This window comes from Drosophila persimilis, unplaced genomic scaffold (assembly GCF_003286085.1).
Source record: "Drosophila persimilis strain 14011-0111.01,24,50 unplaced genomic scaffold, DperRS2 tig00000002-arrow-pilon, whole genome shotgun sequence".
Taxonomy (NCBI): domain Eukaryota; kingdom Metazoa; phylum Arthropoda; class Insecta; order Diptera; family Drosophilidae; genus Drosophila; species Drosophila persimilis.
Genome location: NW_020825289.1, coordinates 9922302 through 9943468, shown reverse-complemented (window position 1 = coordinate 9943468; position 21167 = coordinate 9922302). Strand labels below are relative to the sequence as shown.

The 21167-nt window shown below is 49.7% G+C and overlaps 1 protein-coding gene across 4 annotated transcripts in view; it reads left to right on the top strand.

Annotated features, from left to right (window-relative positions):
- Positions 1–17137, top strand: part of LOC6590772 (atrophin-1) — a 68473-nt gene extending 51336 nt beyond the window's left edge. For 3 of the 4 annotated variants that reach the window (XM_026986844.1, XM_002016424.2, XM_026986845.1), the window contains 2 exons: positions 13863–14651; positions 14719–17137. In XM_026986844.1, coding sequence (XP_026842645.1) covers positions 13863–14651; positions 14719–16850 — 2921 coding nt within the window. In that variant the 3' untranslated portion in view covers positions 16851–17137. Of the gene's footprint in view, positions 1–656; positions 924–13862; positions 14652–14718 lie in introns of those variants that run through there. The other variant, XM_002016422.2, reaches the window with a different exon arrangement.
- The last annotated feature ends 4030 nt before the right edge of the window (positions 17138–21167 follow it).

Below are 21167 nucleotides of genomic sequence, written 5' to 3'. Positions count from 1 at the left end.
AATTAAGAAAAAGAATAAGAATAAGAAAAGAAATAACAGCAGGAAGGAGGCGTTGCGTGGTGTGGTGCAAAGAGCAAGAAAAGCGCGCAGTGAAATTTTCGGTGAAGTGCAATAAAAGAAAGCCAGAAGGAAAGCGCAGGGACCGGAAGGAAGGAAGTGGAAGCAAGAGGAAGTGGAGAGCACGGAGAGAAGAGCGCGACAGGAGGTAGAGAAAACAACTTCCGCCTGCATCCTCATCCGCATCCGCAGCTCCTGCTTAAGCCAACTGGAGTTTCCCCCTCCCCCCGTAACACCCCACATCCCCAACAACCTCCAACCGCCACCCCGTTGCTTCCTTTCATTAATGCAGAGCTCCGGCTTCTGCTGCTGCTGCTGCTGCTGCTTCTCCGCCCCACGTAAATCTCAACCGTTTGCACGCAACACGGAGAGGCATCATTTATAAAGCAGCAGAGCCAGAGTACCATCTCTCCATCGCACTCTCTCTCTCTCTCTCTCTCTCTCTGTCTCGCTCGGTGCCTCGTTTTATTATTCCGTTTTCTTGGATTAACTCAATTTGTTGTGCCCGCGTCGCGATACGCAGAAAAAGGAGCAAACAAAAATACAAGCAACAAAAACACCAAAGGAAAAACGTCAGCAGGAGAGGAGTGGAGTGGCGAGGCGAGGCGAGGCGTGGAATACGCTTACGCATAGTGCAATCCGATATATACACACAGAAGGCACACCAACACACACACACACACACACACACACACACACACTTGTACCCCACAGCTTCAGAGGGACTCTGTTGTTGTTGAGCGAGTGAGTGCGGGTGCCTAGCCCTCCTCCACTGGTGGCACCTCGCCTGGATTACAGCCCATAATAAATGATGGAATGGCTACCAAGAGGATTACCCAGCATTCATGCCCCGATCCCGATTTGTGGTGAGTCGTTGGTAAAGTTCTCCCATCCTAGGTAAAATGCCTTATCGCGATTATCTCCAGATCGAGTGGAGTGCGAAGATCGGTAGGATTCCATTCAGAGATCAAAATGAGTATCGATTGCCTGAATCAAAGGAATAAAGCTACAGATACTATTTATGATCGTCTTAAAGGCAAGAAGTAGATTGTTTGGAGTACACGTAATACCCGGCCACCGATCCCCTATCTCTGGCAATCCAATCGGAGCCCCTGCCCCACCCAGTGGCACATAATGGAGAACTTTCAACAGATTTCCATCTAAAACTGTTGTCAAACACACAAATCGCTCTGCTCCTCTGAGTCTCCCCTCCCACCACCTTGAAGAGCAATAAAATTTCAATTTCAGCACCAAAAAACGCTTTGGCATTAATTGTCTGCCTCTCATCGGTCTTCTGGCTCGTCTTGTCTTGGGGCCGGGCCAGTGCGTGGTTCCAAAAATACACCATCCCTCATCTAATGGCACCTCTCACCCATAACCTCAATAGAATTCCAGATCGTAATGGTAGGAACGAGGGAGAGCGGGAAAGCTGTGCCGTTCCAATAAGTTTCTCTAATTTTCATCTATTTATTTTGACATGCGAGGCCCTGGGCCGACAATTAAATGTCAACACGCACAACGATCGATCCGATCCCCAGAGATGCCCCCAGGGAGGAAATGGAAGTGGAAGTGGAAGTGGAGAAGGGAAATGGAAATGGGATCGCATCACTCAGGGAAACAGACGCAACATAAACACGATCGCCGCGGGCGGGAATTGATTAATTTGCTGACACGCAGCACAGCTGATATCCTGCTGATGTGCAGGGCATCCATGGGATGGAGGTGGAGGTGGAGGTGGAGTCGGGGAATAAGTGTCGGATCAAAGTTATTTGTTTTGGCTGCCACAGCAGCTGTTGCAACATTGCTCCCTTGCACTCTCCCCTCTGCTGCTGCTGTTTATTTTTCCAATGATCTTCGCTTTTTGTGTGTGTTTCTGTTCTGTTCTTTTCCGATCCGTGGTTGTTGGTTTTAACGCTGCCATGGAAAAATTATCACCTTGTAAATTGTGTCTCTCAGAGAAACATGTGCTTGGCATCCCACACACAGAGAGAACGATGCTGAGAAGGAAGAGTAATCATAATTGTTCATTGGAATGCTTTGGCATTGGCATTTGCATAACTAATCATTCAATTATTGACTTGGCCTCACACAAAAGTCAATTAAAACTGAAAATGGAATAAACTGTATTATTCGCACATCCGTTCTTTTGGCGAAAACCCCACATCCCCCCCTCTCTACTGTAATTCATTTGTCGGGCCCGACCCGAATCGTTTGTAAATATTTTTGAATGAGATTTTGCTCCAAAAATACAAAATTACTTTTGCTATTATTTCCGTGTGTTATTATTGTGTTATTTTCCTGGTAAATTGAATTGCAATATAAAACAAATAAACTTTGTTAGAGAGAGACAGAGACAGAGACAGAGAGAGAGAGGGAGAGGGAGGGAGCGTGCACAGACATTATTAATTCCCAAAAATAATAAACAACTGACTTTTCGATGATGGCTTGTTAAATATCAATTGTTGCAATCAATTGTTTGGTGATTTTCACTTGAATTTTCTCCGAAAATCCCCCTTACTGTCCCCCCCCCCCCCTTATTATCCATTGGTTTGTCTGTCTGTCGGCCTTTAACTCATGTGCTATTTGACTTAAAATCAATATTTGCTTAGCAACAACAGCAACAGCAACACTGAGAATCGCACTGAAATGTTAATAATTTGTACAAACAATCGACGGGAACTTCCATCCAATATCTGTATTTAGGTGTATCTTTTGTTCGGTGCAACCGAAGGGGGGGCGGGGGGAGCGGTCAAATACAGATGTCTCACTCGTCGCCCCCAAATGTTGGAACCATTTGAACAGAGAAATAAAAATAAAAGCCTCGGCTATTAGCTGGCTTATTAGAAGCCCCAAAAGATATGCCTAAATCAGGTTGTCAGGGTGTGCCCTGGCACGAATAGTGATTACAATACACTCTTCGCACATCCCGGACAAGCACTTGAATAATTTGTATCTGCCACACGCACCCCCATGCCCAGGCACGCACAGACATTCAATTAGATAGTCACTTGTTGGTGGCACTGGCAGGGGCAGGGGCAGGGGCAGGATAGACATCTGTATTTGAGTGTTGCAACATGGATGCCGGCAGATTGGAAATTAATGTACAGACTCCAGGAAAGACATGCGAGTCTTTCCCCGAAGGAGCCCCAAGGAGCGAGACATTAACGAGAGATCTCTCGGGGTAAGACGACGCAGGGCAAAGGCAAGGGGAAGTGAGTGAGTAAATTTGTATGCCAATTACTTAAGCAGCTCTGACAAGGCAAGACATGAACCGTCCTGGGGCCCAGACCCCAGAGGAGCCTTTTGGCCACGGGTCGGTCCAGCTTCAGCTCCAGCTCCGAGTCGTGTTTCTCTGGCAGAAGGGGTCAGAGTCATTAACATGCTGTTGTCGTTGCCAGCATTTAGGACGACATCTGCACCTTTTTCGGTTTTCGTTGCCACCACCTGCCCCTGCCCCTGCTCCTGCCCCTTGCCGAGGAGATGTGGCTGCCACTTATGCGACATGGCAGACATGAGAGGGCGACAGCTTTTGACACTAAAAAGCCAGCCGCATGCGGACAGACACGCCCCCCAAAAGGAGGCCACAGACACACAGAACGTTCGTGCAACACACCCACAAATGAGTGGAGGCCGAGTCGGGGTGGAGGATGAAGGGATAACAGGATAACGGGAAACAAAAATTTTAATACGGCAAAAGAATTTTCCACAAATTCGTTTGTTTGCCTTGCAAAATTTACGCAGTCTCCCTGTCTCTCTCTCCCTCTCTCTCTCTCTCTCTCCATATTTTTGGTTGGAAAGTTGCTTGAGAAACTTTTCAGTTTGTGGCCTGCAGGGCAGACACGCCCCGCCCCCTCTTGACCCCTGGCCGCCTCCCATCCGTGTGGGTTCGTTTCGCTTAACCTTTTGCCTCGGGCTGGGGGTGCCAGGGATCACACCCTGTCTACACATGGTGTCTGCCCGTCCATCCTGTCCGGAATATGTCGCCAAAAAGTTCCTCACTCCTCTATCTCTTTCTCTCTTTCTTACTTCTTCTCTATCTTTCGCTCTGTTTGAACTTTTCGGTTACTTTGGTGTTAAAGTTTCTCCCTCAAAAGTTTTCAAGTGTCCCCCAGACCCCAGACCCCAGACCCTACTGCTCTGCTTTGAGCCTGCTCTTTGGAGCCTCATTTGCGGCACAGTACAACAGAGTCCTGCATAAATTAATTCCTTAAAATCAATTATCACCCGAAGCCCGAAATGAAGATAAGTCCACACAAACTAATGCCAAGATAGATGATAGATACATAGATACTTCAGTGTGGCTTCCCATCTTACTTGCTCGTGCTCTCTGATTAAGTCCAGCAATTGTCTTGAGAACAATGTACTAGATGGGCATTTGTTGTTGGCTAGGAATAAGACCATCAAAGAATCAAAAAACAATACCGTCTGTGTTCCTTCTCCGACTGGAGGCAGGAGTCTGGTGTCTGGTTTCTGTGTCCTTCTTTGCGGCTAATCAGCTTTGGCTGTGTAATGCGATTTCCACCGCTTCTCAGGGGGCCCCCTTTTCGGGGGGCTAAGTCTTGGCTAATGTGTTGAGCTGTATCTGTATCTGGCTGCCGACTCAGACTTGTGTATAATTGAAATTGCCTGCAAGTAGGGAGTGACGTGGCATGAATATTAAAACTTAATTTAAAATTACCAAAAATAAAGGGAGGGATAACTGGGCGAACGGCAGCTGTTGTTCCTATCACAGTATCTGAATAAAACCATAGGATCCTTCCCAGCGAAGGGTATCAACGCGGAAAGCCATGAAAAGAGTGGCAAGCGAAGCTTGCCACAGGGAAAAGGATGCGAAGCCAGCCCGCCACTCACGCAACTGTACAAACAGTGGCTGCAGCAGAGAATAATAATAAAGAAGCAGCCGCAGCAGGACTTGGGATGCCACTGGTGGGCAGGGGGAGTGGCCTGGGCGGAGGCGGGGGCCAACTGCCGGAGGGAGTTGGGTGGGGGTGGGTGGTACACTTTGAAGAGCGAAAAACACATTTTTGCACTTTTATAGCGCAACATCTTTTGTGCACAGACATCCTGCGTCCTGTGTCCTGCGGGGAGGGGCGCAAACCGACAATGAAAGGAAAGAAGGCAACCGCAGGAGGAGGACGAGAAGGAGAAGGAGGAGGTGGGGGCTTGGTGGGGCAATGCCTTTAATAAACCCACTTTATTGTTTAGAGCCCAAATAAAATAATCCCCTTAAATGATGCCTTCGCATAATAGACGCCTTTTCCCCTGTCCTGCCTCTTGCCTCCTGCCCGGCTGCCTCCTGCCCCGCTTTCCCGCCTGCCTGCTGCTTATTTTACTGCTTCTGCTTCTGCTCCTTATCCTCGTCCGACGACGTCCTTGGCAATTCGTGCCGTGTTTCTGCTTTGTTGCGTCTCGGCACAGTGGGGCAAACACACGAAAATGGAGAGCATTTTTCTGTCCCCAAATAAAGGAATTTCAACAAAAAATTAAAGCAAACCTGCACCACGGTGCAAAGACAAGGACTGCGACTGGGAATGAGCCCAGATCCTGTGTGTCTGCCTGCGTCTGAGCCGGAGACAGAGCCACAGCCACAGCCAGAGCCTTTTGCGTTAGCGTCACTAATGATGATGATTTTGTGGTAAAACGTTGTGTTTGTGCTAATCGGGACAATATTATGCGGCAGTAAAAAGTAAATGACTCTAGAGAGGGTAGGAGGCGGAGAGGAGAGGAGGATAGCAATGGAAGGACAGGGGATGGGACCGGAATGCCACCAGGGGTCAGAGGCAGCGCTAAGGACAGGCAGACGGACAGACAGGAGGGTCGACAGGGCAGCGACAGCTGGCGGAGGCGAGACCCAGCAACGCCTTTCACTGGAAAGATAAAAAGAATCAACAGCAGCCCAGGAGCAGCTAGGAGCAGCCCAGAAAACAGGAGACAGGAGGACCAAGGAGCAGCCAAAGAGCAGGGGGTGCGACAGCGCTAAGCCAAGAAAAGGCAGCCACAACATGGTCTATGGCAAAAAAGGAGAGGAAAATACTAAATAAAAGGATCAACTGTGCAGGGCAAAGGGTGCAACAGGGCGGGTGAGGCGAGGACAACAACCCATAGACAGAGACAGAGACAGAGGCGGAGGCAGTGGCAGGGGCTGAAGGCATCTCAACATCCCTTAGACACCCGAGACTCGGAATCCGCAATCCGTCTCGACTCTAACTCCAACTCGGACTCCGACTCCGACTCGCACTCGCACTCCTCCTCCTCCTCCTCCTACTCCGGACTCTCATAGTCCTCGCCCGAAGCTGACTGCTTGGCTGACTAATGCGAAAAATACGTAATTGCGCATAAATACGGGATTAACAAAGTGCTCGTCGGCTGTCGGCTGTCGACTGTCGGCTGTCGACTGCCGGTTGTCGCCTTTGCGGGTCTGAATTGGTTTGGATTTGGGTTGGGTTGCGGGCTCTGTCCCCCTGTCCCTTGTGGCCAAAATTAGGCATTACAATGCATACAAAAGACCCCTGGGGACCATGAGGGAGGGTTGCTTGTTGTTGTTGCTGAGGGGGGGGAGTGGGAGGTGACCATAAAAAGGGAAACCAATTCAAGTCCCAGGAAATCCTGCGAAACTGTTGCCAGGATTAAGCGGAGTTAGTTGTGTGCAACTTAATCAGAAGGCGGGCTTCTCCTGTCATCCCTGTCTGTCCCTTATACTTATCCTTATCATTGCTGACGTTGGCAATCCATCCATCCATCCAGCCATCAGCAGTCGTCCGCTCAGATTATACAGAAACTCCCGGGATATATTATAGTTTTTCGCTGGAAAATACATTATAATTTATGTAAATCCATACTAATTTGTGCACCCTTTTGGTTCTCTGTCTCTTTCAGGTGAGTTTCCCCATCAAGCAAGGGCTAGACATACGATCTACTGTAAGTATCATCCGTGCCGCAGGGCTGGAGTCCTTCAGCCAGAGAAACAGCTACCCGAGAAATGTCCCCCTAAATAGTTATCATTTCCGACTAGAGCCAGGAGTTGGCTGGGCTGCAGGATACCAGTAATCGTGCCGTGTCGTGTCACAGCCTCCCAGTCAAGTATCCTGGCTCCCTCCTGAGCCAGTGGTATTTCAGGCATGTCCTTCAAGCTCACACACACACACACACACGCTTGTGCGTGTACTATGCAAATGTGTAACTGCATCCTTATTCATTTCCTGGCCCTGTCTTGGCAAAGTCCTCGGCATATGGCTGCCAGTTTCAGCACTTGAGCGCTGCCTCTTTCCCTTTGACGTCTGTTTTTTCTTAGAGATTAATTGGAAATACTTTCGAGAGCAGTGTGGGCGGGTCCCCAAAGGAAAATAGTTGAGAGCTGCTTCTCTGGAACTGAAGCCGCCTTGATGGACTCTCAGAGAGGAATCCTGGAACGTGCATTTGCCTTTGAAGACTGGCTTCCAGGGTGCAACACACATATAACAGATCTTCAGCTTTCCTGTGGCGGGGTTTAAAGTTGAGAGCCATCTAGCAGCACCCTTGAGGCTGGATCTCTGCCTGGTATGTGCCGCTTATGCACCGCCATAAATGCGTTGCTGCTGGCCTTGGAATGTCCTGCCTGCCTGGAGTCGAGTTGTGCATTTCTTGGGCGCTTGCTGGGAATTTCCAGTGTGGAATTCCTTCATTCTGGACATGCCTCCTCTCCAGACACTGTATTGCCACAGAGACAGAGAGGGAGAGAGAGAGAAACGAAGAGGAGAAGGAATGCTCGGCTTGTACTGGCAGCTGTTTCTGCTCCTGTGGCGTCCTGTGGCACTGGAACCTGCCTTGGATCCCTCGCATTCTCCTTTGTGTTCGTGATTCCTGGCACTTGTTTATTGTCTGTGTACACACGATAGTCCTGCCACGACCCCTTCTGTCTGCGTGTGTGCATCCGAGTGCTGCAGAATGCGACTGCAAACTATTTAAATTGTGTACGAATGCGAGCCGAAAAGTTCGCAAACATTTTTCTTGCTCCACGCAGGCGTCTCCCCCGCTGGCCACCTCCATGCCGCATCCTTTGGCATCTCCTTGCCTCACATCCTTTTGCGTGCCGGAATGCAGTCGAGCAATTTTCGGCATCGTGTAGACAACATTACTGGAATCCTTTTGCTTTTCCAATTAATTAAAACGAACTCTTTTGCTTGTGGGGGCTAAAAGGCACAGAAAGAGATAGATACAAAAAGGGGAATGTTCTGCCCCCTTAAAATCGATGTTTAATTCCATGAAATTATGCGACAATTATTCAAAAATACACGGAACAACTTTTAATTGCTGCTTCTGGGACGCGGGTGTTTGCAGCAACAAATAAAAAACAATATTTCTACGAATTTTTCGAGGGTTGGAATACAACCGTTTTGAGGGGTTTTACTTTGAAGTGCGACAAGTTGTAATTAGTCGAGGGCCGGGCCAAAAGAGGGCGGGAGAGAGTGGCGTATTCCCACGAATTACATGGAAAAAAGTGGAAAGAGCTCTCCACAAAATGTATGCCATTTCTTATGCCCAAATCTGTCCAGCATCACCTTGTACCTTGCGATGTCCCTCCAGCATTCGTGGCCGAATTACCTTCGAAATTACTCTCAAAACCAAAGGGATTTCGACCTGCATGCAATCCGAAAGCAAACATCTTCGATTTCACCTGTGCTACGATTTCGATTAGAAGTTTGATTAGGAATTTGCAAATCATTTGATAAACAAATTCACGAGATGGAGAGCGTTTCAATGGTATCGACTTCCAATTAGCGAATTCAACTTTTGTCAAGGCTCCTGACTGCAGCTAGGCATCGCAGCAGCAGCAGGATGTGCCGGATGCTCAGGACCTGTTGGGGGGATGTGTTGGGGCTTCCTGCACTGTACACAGGAACTGTATGCAACTGCACGATAATGTATGAAATTACTATGCATATTTATTGTGGCTTTGTGTGTCTAATAACCTTGTTTGGCCCGGGCACGGCCATGGTCAGTGGGTCCAAGCGGCAGGCCGGGATGCGGGATGCGACCTGGCTGTGCCGCCCAAATCATATTACACTGCCTCCTCCCCCGACCTGGGGAAAATTCTGGTAATTTTAGTTGGCTAAATGGAGGCGTGACCACAGTCCTTCCGTTCCCGATGGGGCATGGGCATGGGTCTGTGCTGTCGATGGTCGATGGTCCAAATTGATGGTCTAGTCGGGTCAGATCCGGCTGGGACTCGGTTCCTGCGGTCAGTTCTGGCTCCTGTCGTCCTCTGCCCTGCCCTGCCCTGCCCCGTCTTTTGCGAAGCTGCTGCACTCCTTGTCCTTGTGTCCTCTGCTGTGATGTCCTGCTGGAAATGGCACTGGGGGTCTTTGGAACCGCAACAGACCAGCCATAATTAATGCATGAGCTGCCAACTAACTAAATTCCCAAGCTCCTGTGCCACCTCTTTCCAGCTTCCGGCTGGTCTACAGCCTCGCAATGAGAGGAGGAGGAGGAGGAGGAAGGAGGGAGAGAGTCTTTCCTTTTGGATTGCCTGTCCGATTTTCATTGTGCTGCGGCAGCCGCAAAAGCTCCCGGGGCGTGTGTGGCCAGGACCAGCCGGACAGCAGGAGCCCGGACCCCGAAGCCCCACCACCGTGCTTTGAGGCAGCTGTCGACATGGGTCGGGGCACAGCACAAATGGCACAAATAATTGCATATGAAACCGCAGAAGCAGTTGACGGCCGTCCACTGCTGCAGTGCCCCACCAGCCGCAGGACATCCACAGGACACAGCTGGTACAATAGGGTGGAGGGAGGGAGGGGAGACCAGGCCGCACTGCAACGGAATCAAACTTAATTTATAATTAATTTGTGCTCCACACGGACACACACACACACCAAGACACACGCTGCAGAATGCGAAAGTAAATTAATACCAAAGATTCGGATTCTATGGCAGAAGGATGCTGGCACAGGAGCCTGCCAGGAGGTGGTTTCTTAAGGCTGCAGGCGGCTACAGGGGGAATGTTTCTGCTGATTGGAATATATTGGCCTGGCCCCCATGCGGAGGCGAATTATTGAATATGCTTAGTGCCCGCACAAAGCACACAAACAGGATACTAATTGGCACCTGTATTTCGGAGTGGAAGAGACAGGGGCACCAGAGTTCATCTTGCAGATCGAACATCTTGTAATCCTCACTCGAAAGAAGAGCCTATGCTTTATCCAAGACTTTAAGGATTCCAAGCACAGATATTTTGTCCATTCCAGGCCCATTCTAGGCCCATTCTAGGCTCTCTCTCTCTCTCTCTCTGCTGTAATTAGAGAGGGTGTCCCAGTGTCCAGAGTCCTCTGACCAGGCCACACAATTTTCGCATTTGATTTAATTGTGAATGTATTTATTAAATAAATTATTCATGGCCTGGCCAAGAGTGCACTTTGGCCATCTGAATTTCGTCCTGTGGCTGACCTAAACATGTCCTGGCCACAGTAGCACCATAGCCCCAAAGCCCCATGGCCGGTGGGAGGAGGGCCGGGCAGCAGCCTCCCCTCCGTTTGCCACTGTAATTAGTTGTGGTGGAATAATCGCCTGTGAATGCTGACAGTTCTCCAATGCAAGGAATTTTCGGCCACTCCACATGGCTGCGTATGTCCTGTGTGTGGGCTGTGTGGGGCTGTCCAGGGATGAGATGGAGGATGGGTCTGCCTGAGTTTACCATAATATCGAATGGGATGGGGCGGACTCGCCCGGAGGTGAGGATGGATGAGGATGGAAACATGTGTTAATGTGAACAATGTCCTGTTCATGCGGCGTTGTGGGGGGTGGGGGGCGGGGCATGTGGGGCCACTGAATGCTCTGTGGTTGGGTGCATTCCGAATCGGAATAGGCAACATTTTAATTAACCCAAGCGACAAAAACCAATTTTGCCGAATGGAACACAAAATTTGAAAATTCGAAAATACGAAAATGTGACAAATGCCACGACAAACAGCATCCATCCAGCAGCAATAATGATAAACTCTCATGCTCGTGGTCGAACAACAATAATAATAATTATAATAATAATAATAGCCATTGCCTATTTTGCAAAAAGGATGATTCCGATTCGTAGATGCGGCAGGAGGGTCTGTAGTACTGGGTCCATTGTCCAGTGCATAATTTATTCAGCATTTATTTATTGGCAGTTATGATTGCATTCTGTTGTGGCTGTCCCTCTCCCAGTCCCAGTCCCAGTCCCAGTCTGGTGTTCACTTAATTGACTTTGGAAAATTAGATTTTCATTTGAGCAAATTAACAGAACAACAGCCGATGCAGCAGAGCTAATAAATGATGGATGAATCAATTGAGTGCAGATTTCGAATCACAATTCACCCAGGAGTCCAGGCTCTGGAGAGCTTATTCAAATATTCATTAAATGCCCGTAGAAAAAGGCAATTAAAAGTGATTAAGAGATGATTAGATGGATCCAGTAGATGCCAGTGGATAGATCTGGAAAGCCTGCCACTGCTCTGATCGGGGGGCTGCATCCTTAAAGAGATGCTTCTACCTGCCACCCACTCGATGCTCACAGATTGTTTGATGGACAAATGCCGAATTCCGAAATGCTTGGATGGAACTCCGTCTCGTCGGTCCACATCCGATGGTAGGCGTGTTTTGTGGTGCCTCTTGGGCTCGTGTCAGTGCGCTGATTAAATTCGGCAAATATTGCTATTGCCTTCTCAATGCAAAGCTGAGCAGCGCTCTCTCGTACTCTGTCTCTCACTGTGCCTGCTGCAGGGTGTGGCAATGCAAAATGACGGTAACGGTGTGGCATGTTCGGGGACTACGAGTGGGTCCGGTTTCGGGTCCGGGTCTGGCCCTGGTTCTGGTTCTGGCTCTGGGAACATGTTGAAGTACACAAAACCCATGCAAACAAACAGGCATTGCATGGCAAACAGTCCAAGGGATAGAGAGTCAGGAGGGGGGAGGTGCGGCAAGGGGTTTAGGCAGATTTCCAGCTAGCAACTAGGAGATTCTCCACACTCCGCCCCCCCCCCCCCGCACTTGGGAGTTGGGCAGAGTGGCAACCATCCAGCCATCGAGCCGTCGAGAAGCTTTGTTTGGTTTTGCTCCGTGCAGCAGGGGCAGCAGAGGCACTCTCCCCGCATTCGTAGTGGCACCGCACCCTCTGGCCCCCTCTCCCCTCACGGCATTCACATTCGCAGTGGTTCGACGTCGGAATTTTATTGTTGTAGTCTACATCGAATGTTGCTCTGCTGCAGTTTCGGGCATTATTTGGGCTTAGTTTGGTAAATACACTCGTCAGGCGGGGGGGCGGAGAGCGGGGAGCACCAGGAGCACCACCAGGGGTGGAGAGAGACGGACGGGGTCCCACCTCTCTTATAAACGACACAAAACACTCTAAACCAGGAGCTTATGCGTCGCAGACCCTATCATGATGACGATGATGATGATGAGTCCTGGCAGAGCCTGTTGTTGCTGTTGCTGCTGCTGCTGCTACAACAACAGAACTCAAAACATTCTAGGGATGCATCTACCGGAAGAAAAACTCTCCCAGAACGAAGTCGGCTCGGGTTGGGGTCGAGATAGTCGTTAAATAAATGCAACAGAAATACCAGACAAAACCCAATCTATGAAGTGGAAGTGATGTAAGGGATTGTCAAGGGAAGGGAATGGAGGCTTTAGCCATGTTGCAGTTGTTTTCCTTTTCTTTCCACCGCCCCTTGGATGTGGGCCTCTGTTGTTTTTAACCGAAATGCTAAATATTTTCCCTATATTGTATATTTTTTTGGCTGTTGGGTTTTCTAGTTGAAATCTCAACTGCCTTTCCAGTTGAGGAATGTTCCAGGCTCGGGGACGCGTCGGGAGGGGCTTTAATGTACACAAAGGACCTGCGAAATGGTTTCCAATCCTACGTACATCCATAGTACATGCCCCGCTCTGCTCCGCTCCGCTCCTTCCTTTTATTTCGGACAACTGCCACGATGTCATCGATGTTGTCGTTGCAAATTCCATTTGGCATTGAATGCGACAGGCGATTCGAGAGTCGAGCAGAGTCGAGTCGGGATTCGTGGGCGGCTGCTGCAACCATCACCTGAGCTGACCTGAAAGGGGCGGAGCTGGCAAGAGCTGGGGCGGAATGGAGCGGAACGGAACAGAACATAGCGCAGCGAAGTGGGATGGGATGGGATGGGATGGGGGTGGACTGGTCGACTGGTCGACTGGTGGCTGTCATATCTGAAAGCAATTTCGCAGCGGGCAACCCGAAAACGAGCAACGAGAATCGATAAATTCGTTGGGCGTGCAATTTGCGACAAGCGGAGGAGCCTTCAAAAGGCAAGTGTGGCGACCGCGGGGGCGGAAGCGATGCTAAGGGTGTATCAAAGGTAGAGAAGTGTTCCATCCGCCCACTCCCGGCCTTGCTGGCTCCATGCCACTGCATGCCTCAGTGAGCCGTGTCCGAAATGCAAGTTTCAGGCCTTTGCAATTTGCATTCGTCCATCGCTGACGGTGGCGCCACCACATCGGCCACGCCAGTGTCCACCCAGTGGGTGTTCGCTCCTCCATAGGTATGCAAATTGCCGCAAATGCAACGGGGCGAATGCGCAATTTTTGGTCGACACGCGGAGAGTCGACATCAATCAGTTATTAGCAAAGGAAATCCGACACAGGAGGAATCGCCGTCCCCGTTCCCGACCCTGCCCCTATCCCATCTGTATATGCATTCTGTTGAATTTTGTCAAACGCGGATTGGTCTCAGATTCCCACTTGAAGGGCGGAGTCATCCCACAGCACATTCGTCATCGCCATTGCTAACCGAACCCCGTCTCCCCCCCCTCTTCCCGTTACAGCGCCACCCAAGGCTGGACAAAAGCGACCGGCAACCAGCCCGGCACCGCACATCCCCGTGCCGCATCACCTGCAGACGCCGCCGGGCTCCGGTGTGGCCGGAAGCCCGGTGCCCCCCACGCAGGGTAGTGGCCTGCTGAACCACGGCCTGCCCAGCAACCACATCGGCACCCCCTCGCCACAGCAGCAGCACCAGCATCAGACGCACCAGCAGCAGCAGCAGCAACAACACCAGCAACAGCAGCAGCAGCAGCAACAGCAGCAACACCAGGCGCAACAGCAGGCGGTGGCCGCTGCAGTGCAGCAGCAGTTGGCTGGCGTGGGGATGCCCCCGGGGGCCATAAGCGCGGCGGCAGCGGCGAACAGTCGCGGGTCTTTTGCGGCAGCCTTGCGGACTCTGGCCAAGCAGGCGGACATCAAGGAGGAGGACGTGGGCGGGGACCGAAATGTGCCCACATCTGTGGCCCAAGGACCGCCGGCCACGTCGGTGGGCCAGGGGTCGATGAATTCAGTGGCGGGTCGCGGCGGAGCCGAGCGTGGCATGGCCAACAGTGGAGGCGGGGACGACCGAATGGGGGGCAGCAAGAAACGCTCTCCACCGTCGCCCCAGCCGCCGGAGAAGATCGCCCGGCTGAGCCACACGCCCCAGAGCGCGGCCATGCAGCCGGATATGCTGGCCCGGAGCGGCTTCCAGCCGTACAGATCGGACGAGCGGCTGATGCATCCGGCGGGAGCCTTCCCCCTGGAGGCCTACTCACACTTTCCGGGCCTGCCGGGGCTTCCACCAGCAGGTAAGAATCGAGAACTCTCTTTGCTGTCTTGGCCAGCTCTAATGTGCCCCCTTTCGATCCCTTGCAGCATTCTTGAACCCCGCGGGACTGCAGTACTCGGATCCTCTGTACTTGGAGCATCGTTACCAGCTGTTCCGCGCCGCCGGTGCCCATCACACCCATCCCCATGCGGCCGCCCTGTACCCGCAGATGGCGTCGCCCTACTCGCACCTGTACTCGATGATGCCCGGAGCCGCGCTGGGCATCTCGCCGGCCATGCACGACCGCATCAAGCTGGAGGAGGAGCACAGGGCGCGCCTGGCCCGCGAGGAGGAGCGCGAGCGGGAGATGCATCGCGAGAAGGAGCGCGAGATGCGGGAGAAGGAGCGTGAGATGCGCGAGCAGCGGGAGAAGGAGCAACGCGAGAAGGAGCAGCGCGAGCGGGAGCGCGAGCAGCGGGAGAAGGAGCAGCGCGAGCGGGAGCAGAAGGAGAAGGAGGCCCGCGAGCGAAAGATGCGCGACGAGGAGCGGGAGCGCGACCGCCAGCAGCTGCTGAACGCCTCCCACCACTACTCCAGTCAGCTCTACTCGCCCCTCAACCGCACCCTGCTCGGCAACATGATTCCCCACCTCAACTTGAGCCTACGCGGTCCGCCCGGCTCCCTGCACGGCCTGCCCGGAATGTCCCACTACCATGCGGCGGCGGCCAATGCCCAGCGGCAGAGTCCGCATGCGGCCATGGGCCTCAATCTGGGCATGGCCGGACTGCCAGGCGTGGCCGCACTGGGCGGACACGGGCCCAATCTGCAGCACCATCTGCAGCAGGCGGCCATGGGGCTGGGCCATCCGGGAGCGCCTGGTCTGCCACACCCAGGATTCTCGGCAGCCGCCCTGGGACTGAGTGCGCATCCCCACAGCCTGAACCTGAGCCATCCACACATGTCCCCGCATCACCCCGCCTCCATGGCCGCCCACCAGCTGCCCCCGCACACGTCGTCGGCAGGTGGAGGAGTGCACAGCAACTCCATTCCGGTGACCGCCGGCTCCAGCTCGTCCGCATCCTCGCCGCACAGCAGCCTCAACCTGACGGCCGCCGTTAAGCTGAGCTCCGACCAGCAGGCGGCCACCTCGACGCCCAGCAGCATCAGCATCAGCAGCAGCGGAGGGGCCCTCACCACCTCGACGGCCAGCTCGCACATGGCCACAATGAGTCACTACTACCACCACGGCCACCTGGCGGCCATGCATGCGGCGGCGGCGGCTGCCAGCGGCCTCACCCCGACCGCTGCTCACCAACAGCAGCCCCTGTCGCATCCCAGCTCGCCCAAGATTACGCCACCCATCGCCGGATCGGCTTCTTCCAACGGAGGACGTGCCGGGGGCAGTCCACACGCAATGAGGCATCACCTGGCGGCTGTAGCTGCGGCCGCCCAGCAGTCGGCCATGATAGTAGAGAAGGCCGCTGCGGTTCCGATCAGTCATGAGCCGGCCACCCTTGACCTTACCGGATCCAACTCCAACTCTAGCAACAACCAGACGTCCTCCAACGCCAGCAGTAGTCAAGCAACCACAACCAACCACGAGCTGAACGGAGTCGATTCCAATGGAGCGTCGCAGGGAGAGACCAAGGAGCAGGGTCCAGCAATCAAGGAGGAGCAGACCTTGAAGAGCTCTCCACCCCCGGCGGCCATCGAAAAGAAGCCGGCCACCCCGAATGCAGCCCCCGAGAAGCCGGACAGCTCGCCGGAGAACTCTTCGCGACGCAGTGCCAGTCCAACCTCGGAGACCAACACCTCGCTCCCGGCGGTTGTCAGTGGCGTCACTGCAGCAGCAGCAGCAGCAGCAGCAGGTAAAAGCTCAGAGGAGACCCCAAAGATTCTAGAGTCGACACCGACTCCCCCTGCCACTGGTGGGGTCAAGCCAGATGCAGGCGAATGTCTGAAGGAGAAGCAGCGCACTCGGTTATCGGTGTCGCCGGCCCCGGCACCGGTGCCTGTTTCGGTTGTGGCTTCCTCGCCAGACACCGTCTCTGCTTCCGGGGGGGTTACCTCCACGACCAGTGGCAGCACAACTCCGCCGGTGGTCAGCAGCAGCACGAACATAACGGGCAAGCCAATCGCCACGAGCGACGAAGTGTCCACCAGTGCCAGCTCAAAAACAGGGCCCACAGACACAGAGCCAGTGGCATCGGCGTCGGCTTCGGCATCGGACAGCAGATGATCCCCCCGCCCGGCTCCGCTTAGGTTTAAGTTTGAAAGTCGCCTCGGATCGAAACTAGTTAACATCTACCTTCAGTAATCTTAACTAAGCGATAATTTAGTTGTTAGTCGGAGATCTTTTTATTTATACAAGAATTTGTAATGTATTGCCAACGCTGGTTAGATCCAATTCTGAATGTTTTAATCCCTAATCTTTAATTAATATTATTATTTGCCCCTATTTAAATGTGAAGTATAGTATATACCTTTAGAGATTGCCTGAATAAATCCTTTTTGTTTAAAGTTAAAGTACCATTATCATTTGCCTTTGGTTTCGTTGTCCCCCTACCGCCATCGAAGAAGATTCTCCAACTATAACTTCGGTGTATTGCAGATGCCGCAGACAGCAAGCCCTCGCTGGGCGGACTGGGCCGCAGCAACAGCTCGGAGGAGGCCACCGCCTTATGACACCAGCTCTTCAGCAACTCGAACAACTAACTAACGAAAAACTTTGGCGACATCGGAATGTATTTGCTCTCGGAACAGGCGCTCCACCAGCAGCGCAAGCGGATGCTCGACGAGTTCCTGAAGCTATAGGAGAGGCCTGGATAGGGATATTAGATTTTGAATTCCAGTGAATACAACCCCTAGATACACAGTAATAGCGAACCATCTGAATCCTCCCCCCCATAATGAATGTATAATTGTATAATGAATGTATAATGGTTAATGGATAATGGATAACAGATATCAGATATTTGTTTGTTCTCGGTGTTACAATCTAACGTTTACCCCAACCAGTTGAATACAATTCTACAGCAAAAGACATTTGCAATATGTGTAAAGAGTCTGTCTCTACGCTACGAGTAGTCTGCATTAAATGTAACACAATGTATTGTGAAATACTCGATATTGAAAGAATTATCATTGTAAGATCTTTTAGGCACTTGCATAGAGCTCTGAGTGTAGTCTTTGTGTGGTGTGGAACATGTTCACGGCCCGTCCCGGTTCCCGTGTGTGCTCGTTACCGATAGTTGTAAATTTAGACTAAACCTCTGTTAAGAAATATATATATATATATATATATACATACATACATACAAGCAGAAACCAGAGCAGGAACGAGAACGGAAACGGAAATGGATGCAGAAACAGAAAGAGAAACAGAAGCAGAATTATACAAAACATACTGAGTAGCTATAATTTATTCTTAAATTGCTAATAATTGTGATTTGGAGAGTACGAAAAATGAACAAAACCGAAAACGGAAAACGGAAAAATGTATGAATACAAAGTGGGGAAAAAAACGGAACTGAAATTTAGATAAAAAATCAAATACTAAAATGAGGATAAGATCATCTGGCAAGGATGAGTAGGATGAGCAGCGAAAGGCTTAAATTATTTTTCGAAATTGATCAACTTTTGTATGCAACCCTTTGGCCCTTAGCTTTTCATATTATTTGGGATCATTTTGTACACAATACACAGTTGAGGAATCGCTTCCATCTACCGCAAAGACCACAGCAAACATAACACAATATAGTAAAGAGACAGAGAGGCAAAGAGTGTGAGAGAGGAGGTGTCCCTTAAGAGAGGAGTATTTCTTAACCGCTCTGTAATTGATGTTTATAGTAAGTAGCTAATGGCATAAACCCTAAAGAATGTCTCGAGGGGATCTATATCCATAGTTTTTGTTCCCTTTTCCAATCTTTGCCCGAAGCGTTTTTGCGTTTGAGATTGCCTAAAATTTCGAAGACGAGACGTACAGATTTATATTATTTTTTTAAAGCATAAATCTCGAGCAATCTGTGATATTATAAAATGAAAAAGACAAAAAAAAAACACAAAAAAAAAACCAAATCAAACCAAAACTCAACATATTATTGCGTATGAGCCTTAATCTGAAGTCTCTTGAGGGCCAATACTGGAAATTCAGATCAAGTTTTCGAAGCAGGGTGTACACCGAACCGCAGAGTGCGGGACTGGACCCCACCAGACCCCCGGAGCGGAGGGAGACGCGACACAGCCATAGACACCGACATGTTCCGATCACATTTCCTTACAAATTCTGCCATATGCAAGTCGATTTTTCCTTTGACAAAACTATGTGTATGTACCAGTAAAACTGAAAGTGAATATATTTTAATAAACTAATCGTAATAGATTCTTGAATAATATACAGATAACTGATATCGATTGGCGTGCATCTAATAACCTAACCCACAAATGCCATGCGATAGCTAATCAATTTAAAAAACAAATAGTTTCAAATACAACCTAAACAATTAAAAACCAAAGAAAACAAAACAAATGCAAATAAAACCAAATAAATTAAATGTACTGTACTTCTCCCTCAATCTTCGTTGTGTGTGTAAACAGAATACAAAGTGTAAAACATTAAATTGTAAGCTAACCGAAACACAATCAAAATCGAAAACCAAATACACAAAATCACAGATCATACAGCATACAGCATAGCATCCATACATACTTTGACCATTGACCGTTGAGCCTATCATTGATGGCAGACAAGCGACTACGCAAGCAAGTACAACCAGGAACTGTAGAGTACCCGCTACTGAACTTTTATCTGCAATCTTTATTACAAGTAACAGAACAGGATCACAACTTCAAGCTCACAAGTTCACTCTTTAAATGCAATTCCAAATCAGCTGTCATCATTACGACGCTTAGGTATAGGTGTGACATCTGAGCAGATAAAAGAACCTCTATACCAAATCTCCAAGATTTTCATATACCCTCATATTTCGTCCCATAATTGCACAGGAGTAGCGGGTACAACCAGAAACAAACATTCAAACTACAAAACAGCGCACCAGTATAAATACAGCGTTCAACCATGTGGCAAACGATATGCGAAACCAACATTTAAACAATCTTGTACAACATTACCTAAGGCATTTATGATTTTATGAAATAAACTGTATGTAAGGATTCAATTGATTTGCTGTGCTTTTCATTTAAATGGTCGCTGTATTGATTCGCCTGGCAAGACTCGATTAGCTTAATGGAGCGTGGGATGTCCAAGGTTAGGGTACACGATATTCCCTGTGGATAAATCAATGGGCTGTCCAGGTCTATGGCCAAGCCTCAGGCCTTTGTTAGAGAATCTCCCATTCGTCCAGGCGGTCTCACCTCCAGTTCAATGTCGATGCTGGTGTCTACAACAGTTGGCTTTAATCTCCAGGTCCTGCCTGCTAGGAAGTTCCTTCGGGACAGCTGTCTTGCATAGCTGCCGATCGATCTGTGCCCGCGGCCCACATCGGTTGTTGAGCACTCCAGCCACATCGCAGGAGCGTGGCTCTTCCCAACTCCCCCGAACGAAGGATTGCAGGACATCTCGCCAATGGTCTCCAGATTGTGTGTTAGCATCAACGTACGTGCAACCATCCGAGCAGCGGCTACGAAGCCTCTGTGCTGGCATGTCTTGTATTAATTTTATTTAATTTTATTTAATTAATTTAAAGACAATCACAGCTAGGGCTGGAAGAAATCAGTAGCGCTATCGATGGTTGAAAAATTACACGACCATCGATCGTTTCGACCATCGATAGAAAGTTTAGAAGAAATGTGTTTATGTGTTATATGGGTTTCCATGTCAAATCTGGGCAAAATAACATTAAAAATGGGTTTTAATGAGTTTATTTTGTAATAATGATAATATAAACAAATAGAATTTGTTAAATTGATTAATTAAAATTGTCCGTTAATATCGATATTGAAAAACCGATAGTGGAAAATATCGATGTTTTTTCAGTCGACATATCGATTGAGCTGTATCGATAGACGTAATCGATAGAACGAAACTGAGTTAGCGGCGCCAAAATTCAAAACATCTTTTATACAGTCTAAACATGGTTTTGGTTTTCCCTAAATGGCTGTGACAACCAAGGGAGGGGCCACGCGGGTTATATTATAGATATATCTCGTTGTTATTATTTAGATAGTAGATACTAATGTTTTCCGCTTGTTTATTTATTATTAAATTATTATTAATTATTATTTAATGATCTTTGCTGTTCTTGTTTGGGGGACACTATCCAAATTACAAAAAGGAGTGGCACGTCCAGATCAGTTCACAGTTAGCAGGGAAAAGTCAATTTTTTTGATTGGGGAAAATGTCCTTGATCCTTAAAAAGGACTCCAAATCAGGGACATTTTTTCGATGGCAGGAAGCCATCCGTCTAAAGCTGGGGAAAATATCCTTGATCATCCGTGCTTGAAATGGACTTAATCAAATCGCGGACATTTTTGAGATCATAGGAAGCCGTCTCACATCCCGATCAAAAAATAAGGGAGAAAACTAAATATTTATATC